Source organism: Gracilinanus agilis, chromosome 2, assembly GCF_016433145.1.
Source record: "Gracilinanus agilis isolate LMUSP501 chromosome 2, AgileGrace, whole genome shotgun sequence".
NCBI lineage: Eukaryota > Metazoa > Chordata > Mammalia > Didelphimorphia > Didelphidae > Gracilinanus > Gracilinanus agilis.
Window position 1 is genome coordinate 509133563 of NC_058131.1, and position 16933 is coordinate 509150495.

Sequence of the window (16933 nt, forward strand, 5' to 3'; positions counted from 1 at the left end):
GGTGCATCGACAAAAAGTCAATTGAAGGCAATCCCCTTTGGCATAAGAGTTTACATTAAAAATAAATGTGTATAATCCCCCACAGTTCAATTCAATACATCCTAAAGTTCATTCTGGATCTTTTGGTGCAGTGTGTGGTTTCTGCAGGCTTCTTTATGGTGCCTTCTCCAAACAGTTCACTTTTTTGATTCAGGGAGTTAGCAAGTTTCTTATACTAAAAATTTCTTCAAAAGATTTTAAACTTTGCCTTTTAGGATAATTATACTGTTCCCCCTGAGGAGGGTGTTGACCAACACCCGGATCACCCTGGGATACATGGCTGATTTATGAGGTATATGAATCAATTGTCAAAAGAAAACCAAAACATTAAAAAAACCCACAAAAACCACAAACAGAAAAAAATTAAATTTTGGGAAAAAAAGAAAAAAAAGAAAAATCTATGTACATAAAATTCTGAGTAAACAAGAATAAACCCATAAAAGGTCCTTGAATCAAAGCCCAATTAAAGTGATATGTCCTGCAAGCCTGTAGGACAATTGTAACAATGTAGCACTTACCCATTGGCAGCCAGTACTAAAGAAAATTACTATACTATAAAGAGAGAAAAGGGACTAGATTTTGAAGTAAAAGGGAAGTATGATTCCCTGGTCTGATTTTACCTTCACTCTCAGGGATAGGGGAACCAAAAATGGCAGCCAAACTGAGGTACTTGTCTGGATCTGGCATGGGGAAATCCTGCCTCTGACATTGTCAAACGGCCATTTCCTTGAACCCCAAAAGAAGTCCTCTGTCTTGGCGCAGATTCTCATCAATTCCACTGGGATTGGTTGGTCTCCTTGACCTTGTGCTTCTAGGCACTGTGTAATGGCTTTTTTGTGATCCCTTCTTTCTGAAATCAGACATGATTATTAGTAACAGTCCCATAATATTTAACAATCAATATTAGGTTTCCATGGTCTAAAGTTTTTGGGTATGGATTGCTATTGGGGCAAATTGATATTTTAAACTTATCCTATTGCAAAATTAAAAAAAATTAATATTGATTATATGTACTTCAAAATACATAAACAAAGTACAAGTACAAAAAATAAGAGAAGAAAGAAAATTTCAAATATCCTATTGCACATAAAAGGAAAAACAATAATAAAATTTAAAAAAGTCATAGTTCATATTCCATGACAATGTGTCAGCCAAGCAGAGGCACAACACAAAGGTTTCTCAATCACAAATGAGGTCTATTTCCCTTTTAACTTAGCCATGATCCACAGTGTGAATGTACACAATCTTTTCACCAGGTAACAGCTTTTTAAAAAAACAGTAGGACAATAGTTAATGCCCTGAAATCACAAGAGCTCATTTGATGACAATGCAAACAAAATCCACTATCATTAGGATTCATATGAGTGTCTATAGCCACTTGCTAGGTGGCATTTATTTATTTTTTTAAACCCTTAACTTCTGTGTATTGGCCCATAGGTGGAAGAGTGGTAAGGGTGGGCAATGGGAGTCAAGTGACTTGCCCAGGGTCACAGCTGGGAAGTGTCTGAGGCAGGATTTGAAACTAGGACCTCCCGTCTCCAGGCCGCTGAGTTACCCAGCTGCCCCACTAGGTGGCATCTAAAAGCCTTTGAAGCTCATGGATATTTGTCACAAGTTCCTCAGATCTGTTTATATAAGAACAACAAGACTGACGTTCTGTAGGAAAGAGATGGCCTTAGTAGTTTGGATGGCTAGAGCTATGTCTTGAGTCAATCTTTCAACCTCAGCTGAGATATTTATAACAGAGTCTATTACTACCATCATTTCAGAATTTGGCAGTAGAGCCCAGAAAAACTTCTGCCCTACTAATGAAGACCTTTTGGGTCTAAAATGTTACTAAGAATCTAGACTACCATCCTGGTGGAAGGGTAGAGTAAGCTGAAGAGTTACAAATATAAAACCATCCAGGAGCTATCAAGCTTCATGGGAAATCCTTCCTGCAGGAATCATCTAGAGGTCATTTGGGAAATCCTTCCCACCCCTGAGATGAGACTGTAACAGCCAACCAAGGCATGCATTTATATATCCCATCCAGGGCAGCTGGGTAGCTCAGTGGATTGAGAGCCAGGCCTAGGGACGGGAGGTCCTAGGTTCAAATCCGGTCTCAGACACTTCCCAGCTGTGTGACCCTGGGCAAGTCACTTGACCCCCATTGCCTACCCTTACCACTCTTCCACCTATAAGTCAATACACAGAAGTTAAGGGTTTAAAATAAAAAAAATAAATATATATCCCATCCATTGCAAATGTGGAGGTGAGGAATATAATAGTGCTATTGTACTTTACTGTATCACCCATGTACTTACTACTACTTAAATTGATCCTTTCCTCTTGTTACACACAAGTCAAAGGTAGGTGAATGATCAGTCAGAGGTAGTGGCACTCCTAGATATCTGAAAATCAGTTCTGAAGGATCTGTTAAAATCAATTGATATTTTTAGCTCATTAAATTCTTCAAAGGTTGCTGATACAGGTTGTAATCAGTTTGATGGAGTCCATCCATCATCATCTATGTGACAATTAACAAAGGCAAAAAGGAACAAAAGGAAGTTTAGGCAACATGTGATCTCCTTGTGTTGCAAGTCACCGATGGATACTGGTGACACACCCAGTATCCATAAGAACCTATGGCTTTGCCACAGAAAAGGGTTTTTCCAACTTATCTATGGGCTTGTATAGTGGTATTTTCTCCAGTCCAGTCATAATGAGAGGGTACAAATAAAGACAATGTAACAGAACAGCTAATGACCAAAACATAGTAACTGAAAGTGACATAGTATAATGGAATATTTTAGATTAGATTAATGTGTGAACTTAAAAACAAAATTAAATCTTAAAATGAACAATCAGCAAATAATAAGCATGACAGGACACAGTCACTCAGTATCAATAGAAGGTTTTACATGTGAGGAATGAATCCAAGAGTCCTTTTCTCCAGTTTTCATAGTTGTTGGAGTGGTTAGCAGGACTTGGAACAGACCTTCCCAGGCAGGCTGAGTTTCTCCAGTTTCCTGGAAGTTCTTTATGTACACCTTGTATTTAAAATTGTGTTATAAAGAATTCTTCACTATGGTGAGGGAACAAACTGAAACAGTTAACATCAATAAGGAAATGGAGACTGAAAAGGCTTAAAATTCACCTCCAGTCTCTTTGAGGTTTCTTCCCCTCTCAAGTACCTTCATCCATCTAGATTCCTTTGGTCACGCTTCTAAGGTCCCCCATACTGAAGGGAATTTCCACGCTGAGTACAGCGGATGAACCCCATATTGGATATTTTGCAGAGACTGGGTAGGTAAGGGGGTATAGGGTGATGAATCTCACTTCTGAATTTTGAGATTACTCAAGCTATATTCCCATTGTTTATTCTTGGGGAGGAATGGATAAACAGCAAAGTATCCTATTGGTACAAATATACCTAGGAATAGTAGTAAGAAAAGACATCTAAAACTGGGAGCTAATTGATTTTTTTTAAAACCCTTAACTTCTGTGTATTGGCTCCTAGGTAGAAGAGTGGTAAGGGTGGGCAATGGGGGTCAAGTGACTTGCCCAGGGTCACACAGCTGGGAAATGTCTGAGGCCGGATTTGAACCTAGGACCTCCCCTCTCTAGACCTGACTCTCAATCCACTGAGCTACCCAGCTGCCCCCTTGGGAGCTAATTGAGATACGTAATGCACTGCTCTTTCATAGAGTGGGCCATGCTTGCAACTCTACTTCCTGTCCGTAAGTGATGCAACACTAGTATGTACTGGCTAGGGGTAAAAGCCTCACAATGAATGTTTGGGAGAAGAGTTCCGTCCTTCTCCCCACCAGGGGTAAAGCCAGTGGCCACGTGTTTCCCAGTTTGGGAGACTGGGGGCACAAGACCTTAGGGGAGCTTGGCAGGGAGCACCTATTAAATTGCTAATGACTTGCCCACACAGGTAGGAAGTATCTGAGGCCAGATTATGAACCTAGGATCTCCTGTCTCTAGGCTTGGCTCTCAATCCACTGGGTGGGTTCAGAGGCTAGAGGGTGGAATGGGAGACCCTCATGTGAGCTAATATCTCAGGCCTCAGCCCCACAGCCAGGAGAATGAAAGCCCCCCTGGGTTAGTCAGGCTCAGGTTGGGGTGGATAGCATGGATGGGCTGGTCTTGGTGCAGTGGCTTCCCAAGCTCTGCTCTGCTCCTGAAAAGAGGTTAGCCCACACTTGAGACCCAGCCCTCAGGAGGCTAATTGTTGCTAAAAAACAAAACAAAACAAAACAAAACACTTGGCTTGGGAAGCCACAGCTAGCAATGGCTATTTAGCTGTTTACAATTTAAAGGAAAGTGAGATTTAGATATCATCCTCTGAGCAGGTGCTTCCAAACAGCTCTGAAACCTCAGGCAGACTGGGTGCAGACTGTAATAGCTTGTGGACAGCAGAGGTGGGGGAGGCTTCTAAAGCTTTATAGTATTAGACCAACAGCTGTGGCCTTGAACTGCTCTACAATTTAGAGAGGAGTAAGGGTCCTAAAGGCCAGACTTCTGGTCACCAAAAATGTAAAATTTAAATTGATATCAATAACTCCATATATATACCAGTTGCACATAATAATACTTTATTAATGTAAACTAGAGAGCTATAAAACAAAGAACTATGTGAGATCCTGGAGGGAAGACCCTGGGGGGCTTCATAGAAGACATTGAACATTTAAGTTTAGCTTTAAAAGATGGATAGACTTTCAACAGATAAGCCTGGTCCGGGAGAACATTTCAGGAATAAGAAAGAGTGGTATGCTCCACGGCACATTCATGGAGGCATGAGAGCATAGGGTAAATTGTGGGGTCAGAGCTCAATACACACCACTTAGTTTCACGTTTCTCAAATGCATTGGTTATTTTATACTATAATAATATAATATACCTAGTCCAGTGAGCCGTGCTTTGTACTCGGTGAAAACTTTAAACATGTGCTGGATGAATGAGCAACATGGTAGCCAAATGGCAAGTGCCTATCCTGCCAGGGACAATGGCAATTAAGATGATACTGGAAAGTTTGTGTGGTGCCATCCTTGAATTACCAAAGAAAGGCCCTGACTGTTACTCAGTAGATAGTAGGGAGTCAGTGAAGTTTTTTGAGCAGAGCAGTGACAAGACTAGTTACATGCAAAGAAGGATTTTTCTGATTGTTGTTAAAAAAAACAAACAAACAGGTCAGGGGAAGGAGAGGCTATTCTAGTAGTCTGGGTGGAGGATAAAGAGACTATCTAGTGTGGTGACAATGGTGATAGAAAAAGGGATCATGAATTATTGGAATCTACAGAGAAGCCCAAATACCATTTTACTCATTAGCTCCAGACTCTTAGTTTCCCACTAAACCTTTTTACCAGAGTTGCTAACAAGATGCAAAATTGACCAACTTGTTGGCACCACTTCTTTTTTCCCTCATCTACACTGTTAGTAAGTAGAAAGAACAATGACCCAATAAGTTTTCGATTATCTCAAGAAAGGCAGTGGGACTAGGCAGATCAGAGATACAAGGGACTTGTGTAGACTTCCCCTGATTAACTGAAAGTTGACCAGAGGAAAAAAAAATATTGGCCTGTGTTTTTCCTCCCTGCCCCATAATCCTCTCTCCCCAGAGAGCAGAGAGAATGAAATAAAACCTACATTCTTTTCTACTTGCCTCGCATACTTATTGCTTTGTTCTGGAGAATGACTATTTGCAAAATCATTAGATAAAACTAAGGGATTTGTTCAGATTCTTTTCTTGCAATGGAATTTCATTGCATTCAATATAGTAATTCCTTACTCATTTGAACCAGTCTGTAGGGAAAAGATAGTTGGAACTGGCAAAATGTTTAAATTAGAGAATTTTTTTTAGAAATACATTTCATAATTTTTAAATGCATTTAGTAATTCTATCTGCCTGCCAGATATGGGAAATATAGAATGTTGTCCTTTGTACTTGAAGAGAACCAAGATGACATTACTTTGTTGGGATGAATGTATAGCATGTCCAACTGGTTGGTCAGACAAATATAAGCTCGGAAGGCTTTACCACAGGTCAAGCACAAATAGCCTTTGTATAAACATATGGGTTGGAGATGTCTCTCAGTTTGTGCATCTCACATTTCTTTTGAGCTGCTGCAATTCTGCTTCGCTCATAGAGGAGAGAGCCTTTTTTGATACAGGGGCGTCATGCTGGATGTTCCCGTGCCAGCGTCTCCCAGGTCTTGGAACTGATATCTGAGTTCTGCAGAGAGACCTTGAGAGTGTCCTTGTATTGCTTCTTTGCCTTGTGTGAGTTCTCTGTAAAATATTTTGGTATTTTTTTACTGATGTCTAAAGTGGGAAGATAGTTTATTCCGTTAAGTAGGTAAGCATATTTCCTTTCATCTTGCTTACATTATTTCCTTAGTGAACTATTTTTGTGGTGCAAAGATTTAAAACTGTGAATACCTACTTCCTTTATTAAGTACCCCAACACATCCAAGTCTCTGTGATGTATTCAAAGCTATGGGATATGACACAAGGCTTTTCCTCATCAGTCTAGGGTAGTCGTGGTGAACCTATGGCATGGGTGCCAAAGATGGCACACAGAGAACTCTCTGTGGGGACTCAGGCAGAGCTGTTCCCCTCCCCCTTCTCCACCAGGCCTGATGATATTTTTTTACAAACCCCCCCCCCCACCCTTTTGCCCAGTAGCCCAATGGGAGCACTCAGGAGTAAGGTGGGCGGCTCATAGGCAGCAGAGCTGGCGGGGAGCAGAGCTCTCTGGCCATTCCCCTCTCCCTCTCTACCCTCACTGAGGACATTCCTCATTTCACCTGCCCCTCCACTTACCAGCCCAATGGGAGATCTTCCTCCCTCCCCTGTGTGGGGTAAGAGGGAGGGGCTGAGTGCACCCAGCACTTGGTGAGGGGGAGGGACATGGCACTTGTTCTGGAGTGGGGGCAGGGACCTGAATTCCATCTCTAAAAGGTTCCCCATCACTGGTCTGGTGCTTTCCCTTTGAGATTGCTTTCTCTTTACTCTATCTTGAATCTCCTTGGTTGTTTATATGTTGTCTCCCTCTTTAGAATGTGTACTCTCAGGGGTAGAGAATATTTTTCCTGTGTTATTTAGAACTTTTGGGGGTTCCATTATTTGAGGCTCATTTGAGCTTTTAAATGACAAATTTCCTGTGGGCATGTGGGGGACTTTGAGACTACATTTTCCATGATCCAATGGGTTTCTGGTTTTGGACGTGGTGACATCTCCAACGTAAAGCGTGGCTTAAATTCCAAGGTCGGGCTTGAGATGCTCTCTTTTTGGCTACGTAGTAAAGATGGGAGAAGGTACGGACTGGCGGGCAGTTTGAATGGATCTTAGCCAGGCACGTGGTCTAATTTATTCTACGAACATGGCTTTAATTAAATTATTACTTTTCCTCATAATATCAGCCTTTATCATTTTAAAATATAACATTCCCCTTTCTTTACATTCCCAGAGCAATGCTTTGTTTATAGTATTAACTGATTAATAAGACGTATACACAGGGGCAGCTAGGTGGCTCAGGGGATTGGGAGCCAGACTTGGAACTAGGAGGTCCTGGGTTCAAATCTAGTCTCAGATTCTTCCTAGTTGAATCTGGGCAATTCACTTGCCTACCCTTACTACTCTTCTGCCTTGGGGACCATACTTAGTATTGATTCTAAGAGACAAGGTAAGGATTAAAAAAAAAAGACAAATTCAAATAACTGCAACAGAAAATAGAATGTCTAAAGCAGTGGTTCCCAAACTTTTTTGGCCTACCACCCCCTTTCCAGAAAAAATATTACTTAGCCCCCTGGAAATTAATTTAAAAAAATTTTAATAGCAATTAATAGGAAAGATAAATGCACCTGTGGCCATCACCACCCTGACTGGATTGCTGCAGCACCCACCAGGGGGAGGTAGTGCCCACTTTGGGAATCACTGGTCTAAAGGATTTGGAGTCTGAAAGAATTGGTTCAAATCCTGATGCTTCCATTTCCTACCTGTGATCTCTTAGGGAAGTCATTTCACCCCTTAGCACGCAGTCCCCTTACCTATAAAATGAAAGGTTTGTCACTCGGCATATGAAAGAATTGGTATTGCTGCTCATTGATGTAGTGGCTAGAACACCAGGCCTGGAGTCAGTAAAAAAGGCTTATTGAATTGGATTCAGTAAGATCAGTACAACAAAGTGCTAAATTGACTATAACCACAAGCCAAAATATGTGAGATGAGTCCTTGATGCTCCAGGACATCCAGGGAAGAGAGAGATCACTGTGGTTAGAAATTACTTCATTGTGGAAGGAGGACTTGAACTTGGTCCACTCTCTAGCATAGTGCCTTGGACACAGTAGACACTTTGTTGGTGTTTCTTGGGTTCAGTAAATAGAAAGGAGGAGGAGAGGGCATTAAAAAACAAAACAAAACTTGTAGCTTCCATCTTAGAATCAATATTGTGTATTGGTTCTAAGGCAGAAGAACAGGGTCAAATGACTTGCCCAAGAGGTCACAGATGGGAAATGGAAGGGTCAGGATTTGAAACTAGGTCTTCAGACTCCAAATCCCCTGGACAATTTATTTTCTATTGCAGTTAAGTACATGTCTTGTTTTTTTTTTTTTAATTACTTACCTTCTGTCTTAGAATCAATACTAAGTATGGGTTCCAAGGTAAGGACCAGGCGAGTGACTTGCCCAGGGTCGCACAGCTGGGAAGTGTGAGGCCAGATTTGAACCCAGGACCTATTATTTTTCAGACCTGGCTTTCTCTCCATTTGATCCACCTTGCTGCACCCTAGGAGAAGAGAAAATTTTGAGTAGGGAAGCAGCAAGGAGTATGAGAAAAGACATAATATTAACAGCAATTCACATATACATATGATATGATTTATACTTACAAATATATATATTCCAGAAATGCATAAACATATATTACATAAAACAAATTCCTTCTAACATGCCTAAAAGATATATTGTCATCTCCACTTTACAGATTAAAAAATGCTAAGCCTCAGAGAAGGGAAGTGATTTGCTCGAGGCCACAAAGTAAACCAAGGGTGGAAAATGGAGCTTGAACTCAGGTCTTGTGACTATTTCAGCAGTCCTACCAGACCAGGCTGCTGCAGTAGATGCTCTCTATGAATCACAGCACCTCCTAGCATGCAGGCACTGGTCACAGTACCCTCTAGTGGTCACCCATCCCTTCTATTTGGATCACGTCATCAGAATAATCTTTTACATTTGTTTAGTGTTTTGACAGCATATGCAGCATTTTCACCTCTGCTTTCTGATCTGATCCTCACAATATACTTCTGTAAGAAAGACGGAGCATAATACGTGTCGGAGTTTAAATTAGTCAGAGGAAGAAACCGAGGCTGAGAGTCTAAGTGACATCCAGGTCACACATCTGTTAAAGCAAGGAGCCAGGACCATCAGCCATGCCTCGAGGGCAGTACGGGGCGATTCGTCTACACTCATATGTCATTGAATGAAAATATCCTAATAGGCCTAGGAAAAGGTTTATATTCCAATAATGTTTTCCAGAGGAAACAATGCAGTAATTCAGAGAAATGACTGCAAGGTTGAGAATTGTAGTCACTGTAACAGAATGGTGGCCAACTCTCGGACCCTAGCACGTGTGTGACCGCCTACTCTGCTCACGCTTGGGCCGGACTTACTTGAGGGACCCTAAAAGTGAGACCACCCAAACTCAGGACTCTCGAAATCGACCTTCGTGTATAAGATCTCCTGACTCTGAATCCTATGAATTGGAGTTTTGGGGCTTCCGGGGTGGCAGTCCCTATCTTTGGTGGAGATCAGCCAAGAAGCTCCCCATTCTGAAGAAGTAAGAAGCTGGGATCTGGGGGTCCCCATGGCCATTTCATGGAGAAAAGAGAGTGGTAGAAGCAGGCTTTTCTTAACACAACAGATGTAACAATGGATAGAGGACCGAATTTGGAATTAAGAAGACTCGTGTTCCAATATTGTCTCAGACAAGTCATTCAATCTCAGTCTCAGTTTCCTCAATTGTAAATTAAGCATCATAATGGCACCTCCCTTAGGAAGTGTAAGAAACAAGTGAGCTCTTGTCTATTTATCTATTTCTACTTTGCAATACTTAAAAGCACCATCTAAATGCTAGCAATAGTATTTTATTTATCTATTTGATCTATATGTAATATAATACATATTGGCAATAGTTCACTTTTCAAAACTATACATTTCAGTGAATTTTGCTAGAATGTGGGCCTTTTCCAAACATTACTCAAAGGCCATTGGGGTGGAGAGAAAAGGACTTTTCAGGCCTGGAGAAAGATGCATCAGGTTTATAACACCTGCTATTTTCACAGGGTGGAAAATGAGCCTCTTTTACAAAGTTACCTACACTGGGTAATTCTAGCCATTAATGGTATGTGAATCAGGGAGTAACCTGAGGACGGGTCACATGGGAAAGGAGACAGAGGGAGCAAAACATGTTTTTTTTTTTTTGAAGAGTAATCAAATGAGGCTCAAATGAAGGCCAGACTGCCAAATTCTGCCTGTAATGAACAGTTTCATTATTTGGAAATACTCCCATTTCACTCACCATGGATGACATTGAAAAATTATAAAGTCACCATTACAATAGCTTCCCTTCTCTTTTTCCCCACCCTTCCCAATCCAAAGGACAGGCCAGAGAACGCTCTCTCTGCCAATAATGGAACTGGCTGGAACCATTCATAAGGTCCCATAGGAATAGATGTTTTATATGTCTTAGGAAAACTTCTGAGGCAAGTGGAGAGAAAGAAAGATACATTCTCTCTTTCTCCTTTTTCTCTCACATACTTGGAAATTTTATTAGGTGTATGTGTGTGTGTTTTTTAATTCACTGAAGCTTTAAATAATTGATAGACTCATAGATTTAGATTTTTGGAAGATAACCTAGAAGTCATCTGGTTCAATCCATCATTTCACAGATTAAGAAATTTAGGCACACCAAAGTTGTGACTTTCCTAAAATCACAGACATAGTATCTAATAGAAATAGAGTCCAAGTCCAGGTCTTCTGATTAAAAACCCTCTTGTGCAAAAAGTTAGAAGGACTTTGAGGCAGGCAGTGATCTCTGTCAACAGATGTTGGGAATGAGGATAGATTTATTTAAGGTGAGAGAGGGTTATCAACAGAAGAAAGGTGAAAATTTTGGTCCTAAAATTCTTTCAATGAAGGAGCATATTTGTGGGTGGAATTATCAGTCTTTTGAAACATTTGGAGGAATCGATAGCCAGGAATACAACCTTTTCCCGAGGTATGGCACCTTAAATTCCATGAAAAAATTTGTAGGACTAGAGAGTAATTCCACATGTAGAAAGGAACTAGGGGGTAAAAAGGTTCTTGTTCTTATGGTCTTTCTGAGATTGACCTTATCTGGAGTCCAACCATCTTTCTAATACATCTTTGGGGCAGCCAGGTGGCATAGTGGATAGAGTCCTGGCCCTGGAGTCAGGAAGACTCATCTTCGTGAGTTCATATCTGGGCTCAGACACTTGCTAACTGTGTGACCCCAGACCTGTCACTTTAACCTTGTTTGTCTCTGTTTCCTTATCTGTAAAATGAGCTGGAAAAGGAAATGGCAAACCACCCCAGTATCTTTGCCAGGAAAACCCCAAATGATGTAATAAAGAATTGGACATGCCTGAAAATCCACTGAAAGAAGGAAGTATGGTGTAATGCAAAGAACACTAGGTCTGGGGTCAGTGAAACTGATTCATCTTTAGGCAAATCATTTTACCTGGCTGGGCCTTAGTGTCCTCATCTGTAAAATAAACTGTAGGATTTAAATTAATGTCTGATACTCCATGTATTATATTTTATAAGGTTATTATTTGATAATTATTTTTTATTTATATATCATTTGAAGTAAAGGAATAAAAAAGGAAATAGAAGTATAAAAACATAATTACCTAACAAAAATAAGACCAATCTGAATAAATTCTCTCATCTCTCCCCAAAAGCCCGCTTCAACCAGCAGCGATTGCTAGAAGAGAGAGAGACAGAGAGAGAGAGAGAGAGAGACAGAGAGACAGAGACAGAGAGACAGAGAAAGAGAGAGAGAGAGAGAGAGAGAGAGAGAGAGAGAGAGAGAGAAAGAGAGAGAGAGAGAGAGGCAGAGCTACACAAAACTTATATCCTCCCTATGTCAGCACGTAATGGGAGAAGGAAAGTGGGGTACTGGGAATTGTAGTTTTAGGGTAACAGATTCTAATTATACATGAACATAAGACACTTCTATGGATTGGCACCAATGACCCTAATTTAGGCATGAATATCAAGTTGGAGACCAGGCTCCCTTCATCATTTCCTTTGTTTATTTATTTATTCATTTTTGTTCCTTGGAAGCTGAAGAATTTACCTGGTTTTGAAATTGGCAAGAGTGAGACAAAGATGAGGAAGAGGATGGGGTGGAGGCAGGGATTCTACTTTGAGATGAAAAGCAAATTTGTTGAGCTGTGCTGTGATCGGCAACACATATGTGCCTGGAGAGAGTTTGCTTTAATTCAGCTGTCCTTGTACTTGTTGCCCCCAGATATGGATGAGTGCAGCTTTTCTGAGTTCCTGTGCCAACACGAGTGTGTTAACCAGCCTGGCACATATTATTGCTCCTGTCCTCCTGGCTACATCTTGCTGGATGATAATAGAAGCTGCCAAGGTAAGTGTCAACATGGTAGGAGAGGGGTAGGTAGATGGGGAGGTGGACAGAGAGCCAGGTCTAGAGACAGGATCCTGGGTTTAAATCTAGCCTTAGACACTTCCTAGTTTTGTGACTCTGGACAAGTCACTTAATCCTAATTGCCTAGCCTTTACCACTCTTCTGTATTAGAGCCAATACTTGGTGTTGATTCTATGATGGAAGAGAAGGGTTTAAAAAAAATAGAATGGGAGAAAAAAGTACAGTGGGTGCAATAGGAGTGGGAGATAGGGGAAGGAGGGATGTGCAGGCCTGTGTCATCTTCTACAGGTGCAAGAACTGGAGGCAGAGGCTGGAGTCAGGGGCTCACTCCTCTTCTGTCTTTCGCTCCACTCTTCCAGATAGTAGCTGGGCTGTCTAAGGAGAGGGAATGGAATGAATGCCCCTGGCTAAAGGGATAAGTGGTCAGATGACTTGTGATACGTGTCCTTGGATGTTGTGTTTGTCCACGGTTGGGCTGTTTGCTGTTCTGGGGCCAAATTATTATTATTATTATTATTATTATTACTACTACTACTACTACTACTACTACTACTACTACTACTACTACTACTACTACTACTACTACGACTATTACCACCTCTAGAGCTTAGACTGTAATGAGGAAAGATATTGTCAGAGCCAGTGGAAATTGAGAACCCTCCATGTGAATAAATTCGGAGTCAAAATCTTTCTCCTTCAAAGTGTGCCTATGCCAGATGCCGTGGAGACCTGGCAGAGAGAAGCCATAGGACCTTCGTAGCAATTTTTTTTTCCAGTGGGCCCCAGACAAGGTCTATGAAGGAAATCTGAGGCAGCATTATAGACTGGTAGAGGCTGAGCCAAAGTTTCATCACTATTGAGCTACTTAAAGGCATCAGTCCAGATCAGTCAAGGGCACAAGGTCTTTCTCAGGGCTGCATTATACACATCTGTCTAAAAAAGAATACATGATTAGAAACTGAAACCAAAGAACTAGCAGCAATACAGACATGGAGGCAGAAAGGGTCAGGGGAGTTAGGGGGATCTTATTGGGAGGATCTAGGGAATAGAAAAGAGGAACTAGAGCCAACAAATCCAGACCTAAGGTAGTGGTTGGGGTGGTGGTTGGGTATATATATATATTTTTTTTTTCTAATTTTAATTTTGAATATTTTCCCCTAGTTACATGTTTTATGTTCTTTCCCTCTCCCCCAAACCTCCCTAACCCTCCTTAGCCGATGAACATTTCCACTGAGTTTTACATGTATCACTGATCAAGACCCAATTCCATATTATTGATACTTGGACTGGAGTTATCGTTTAGTGTCTTCATCCCCAGTAATATCCCCATCAGCCCATGTGATCAAGCAGTTGTTTTTCTTCTGTGTTTCTCCTCCCACAGTTCTTCCTGAATGTGTCTAGTTTTCTTTCTCATCAGTCCCTCAGCCTTGCTCTGGATCCTTGCATTGCTGCTAGTAGAGAAGTCCCTTATGTTCAGTTGTGGTGGAGGGGTATATTACAGCGAGATATAGAAGGGGGCTCCCAATAAAGCAGGAAGCCTACTTTGCACGGACAGTGACTCATCGCTGTCGCTTTATGAACAAGCCCCGTTTTCTACCTGCTAGTGTCTCTGCAGTCTTCTGCCCTTGTGCCAATGGATGGTCAACAGGTTGGGCTAGTGAGGCTGAGCTGTGATTTCTTTATCCTGAAGCTGAGGTAGCTTTAAAGAATACAATTTATTGAACAGAATGATGAAGTTAATTTGCTGCTTCAAGCGAATGACTCCAGCAGGAGGGCATCCATGGCACTTGGTTTGGATCATAGAGTTCAGATGGCACGTCAGGAGAAGTCTAGTCTTGCTTCCGTCAGCAGCCCAAGCCTCCTGAGGCTTCTGAATGCACAATAAGTTTCCTGCCTCTCAGTGGTTTCTTGGTGCCCACAGCTGCTGCTGTTCTTGCTTCTGTTTTGGCTGGCAGGCCTCTCTTGTGTTGCCTGCTCTGTTCTGCCAAGGGGGAATTCTAGTAAGCTGTGAGTGAAAAGAACCGTCTAGTTCTTGCTTGAGGGCCCCTCCAAGGGAAGGCACTGAACCAAGGCAGGATGGCCATGAACTGTGCTCTTAGACTGGTCTGTTCCACACAGAGACCTCTCATGGTTTCCAAAGCTCCCCTGGAGAGCTGGCTTTGGTTAGGCTTTCCTCCTTATTTCATGGAAGGATCCCTGGGATGAATTTAGTCATAGTCCATATTCTTGCCCTGTGAAGGAATGGTACAGCTGTTCTGGCCTCAGATGTTCCCCAGGACTTTTTTTCTAATACCTTACTTTTCCTGATTTCCAACTCTGCCCTCAGGTCTTCATGCTCATGGTTTGTCTCTATGAGCTGGCAGCAGTGATTATAGACACAGCAAAAGAGCAGAGCTAAAACAAGCCACAAGGCAAAGGGTACTTCCCTGTCTCTTGTTAATAAAAAAAAGACAATGTTTCAAAGATTTCTCTTTCCTCTACCTTCCCAATTCTGCGTGGATGCCTTCTGAAGTGAACTATATCATGAGGCTTTCAAGGGGAGTCCTTCCTCTACTTAGGGTTCTCCTCATTGACTACATCACCTTCCTGTGTTTCAGATATCAATGAGTGTGAGCACCAGAACCATACCTGCACTCTACAGCAAACTTGTTATAATTTGCAAGGGGGCTTCAAATGTATAGATCCCCTTCGCTGCGAGGAACCTTATCTCCAGATCAGTGACAAGTAAGTTGTGAGTTTCCAAGTGGGATAAAGTAACCATTCTATGGTGGAAAGAGAACCAGATTATGACTTAAACTCAATCAATTAATCACCAGCCCACTGTGCTAAGCCCTATGGATGCCAAAACAAAAGGGAAAAAGTCTGTTCTCAAGGAGCTTAAATTTAGTCTTTAGTTTAACTCCTAGATTAATTTCTGCAAGTGGGATCCTGGGCAAGTGACTTTTGTTCTCTGATTCAATTTGCTAATCTGTAAAATAGGGCTAATACTATCTGTCCTCCCTACCATTATAAAGGTCAAATATATAACAAAATGTAACATAAAGATGCTTCAAAAATATTTAGCTAGCACAAATATCAATCAATCAATAATTGATCAATAAACATTTGTTAAACACCTACTATATATTAGAGCACTCCGCTAAGTGCTGAAGATTAAAAAAGAGGCAAAAGATAGTCCCTATCCTCAAGACACTCAAAAATTAATGTAGTATGCTTTATAAATCTTAAAATGCTATATGAATGCAAGTTATTATTGCTGGCATGTTCAGATAGGTTTATAGTCTCAGAAGCATATCTTTTCCCTGATTATATTCATCATGGATCATAACTCATCTAAGGCCTTTTGATTCTATGTAATTCCCTTCCATACATTTCTGTAAATTCTCCATAGGGGATAAGGTTTCTATAATGTTGATTATCAATGATATTAAAATGGGAAAAATTAGGAAAAAATTTGGCACTAAAAGCTTTTGTTTTTGTTGTTTTATTTTTTGTGATAAATTTATTCATCATTATTATTATCATTGATAACAGTAGCAATACTACCCTGAGGAGTCATGAAACAGGAGGCTCATGGCCTGGTAGAGATGTAAATGGAGAATTTTTATATTTTTAAAATGATTGTGGGTCAAAGTGAAAAATGTTACAGAATCCAGAGCTTTTTATCAGATTCCTATTCATAGTCAATAGCATCCTTCTTTCTCCAAGTAGGCCAGTCTTTTCCTTCCCGGTTATTTGAAGTGTTATTCAGACAAAAAGCCATACGTTTGGGAGATGAAAGACCTGAGTTCCTCTATTATCGACTCTGCTACCAACTAGCTAGCTATGTGATATGTAAGACTGCAAACTCTCTGAGCCTTGGTTTCCCAATCTTTAAAATGAAGGGGATAGTTTAGATATATTTCAAGAGGTCTTTGAATGTGGGAAAAATGGAGGATGGGATAAGTTAAATTTTTTTGTCACTAATCTCTAGCTGAAATTTAACATTTTCTTCAATTGTGAACTTAAAAAAAAATTATCCTGAGAAGGCAGACTGCCAGAAAGGTCCACAACCCAAAAATCAGTTAAGAGTCCTCGTCTAGATGATTCAATAAATTCGATCCAATTCAACATTTATTATATTCCTTCTGTTTACAGAGCATACTTCAAGGTCTCCTCCAGCTTAATCACTCTATGCAGCTGTGTTCTCTTGATTACAAAAGCACATAA

At 40.9% G+C, this 16933-nt stretch overlaps 1 protein-coding gene across 2 annotated transcripts in view; it reads left to right on the plus strand.

The window, feature by feature from the left end:
* FBLN5 (fibulin 5) overlaps window positions 1-16933 on the plus strand; it is a 151352-nt gene that overhangs the window by 101839 nt on the left and 32580 nt on the right. For both annotated transcript variants that reach the window (XM_044665044.1, XM_044665043.1), the window contains exons 8-9: window positions 12581-12703; window positions 15322-15448. In XM_044665044.1, the coding sequence (XP_044520979.1) occupies window positions 12581-12703; window positions 15322-15448 (250 nt within the window). The remainder of the gene's footprint in view (window positions 1-12580; window positions 12704-15321; window positions 15449-16933) is intronic.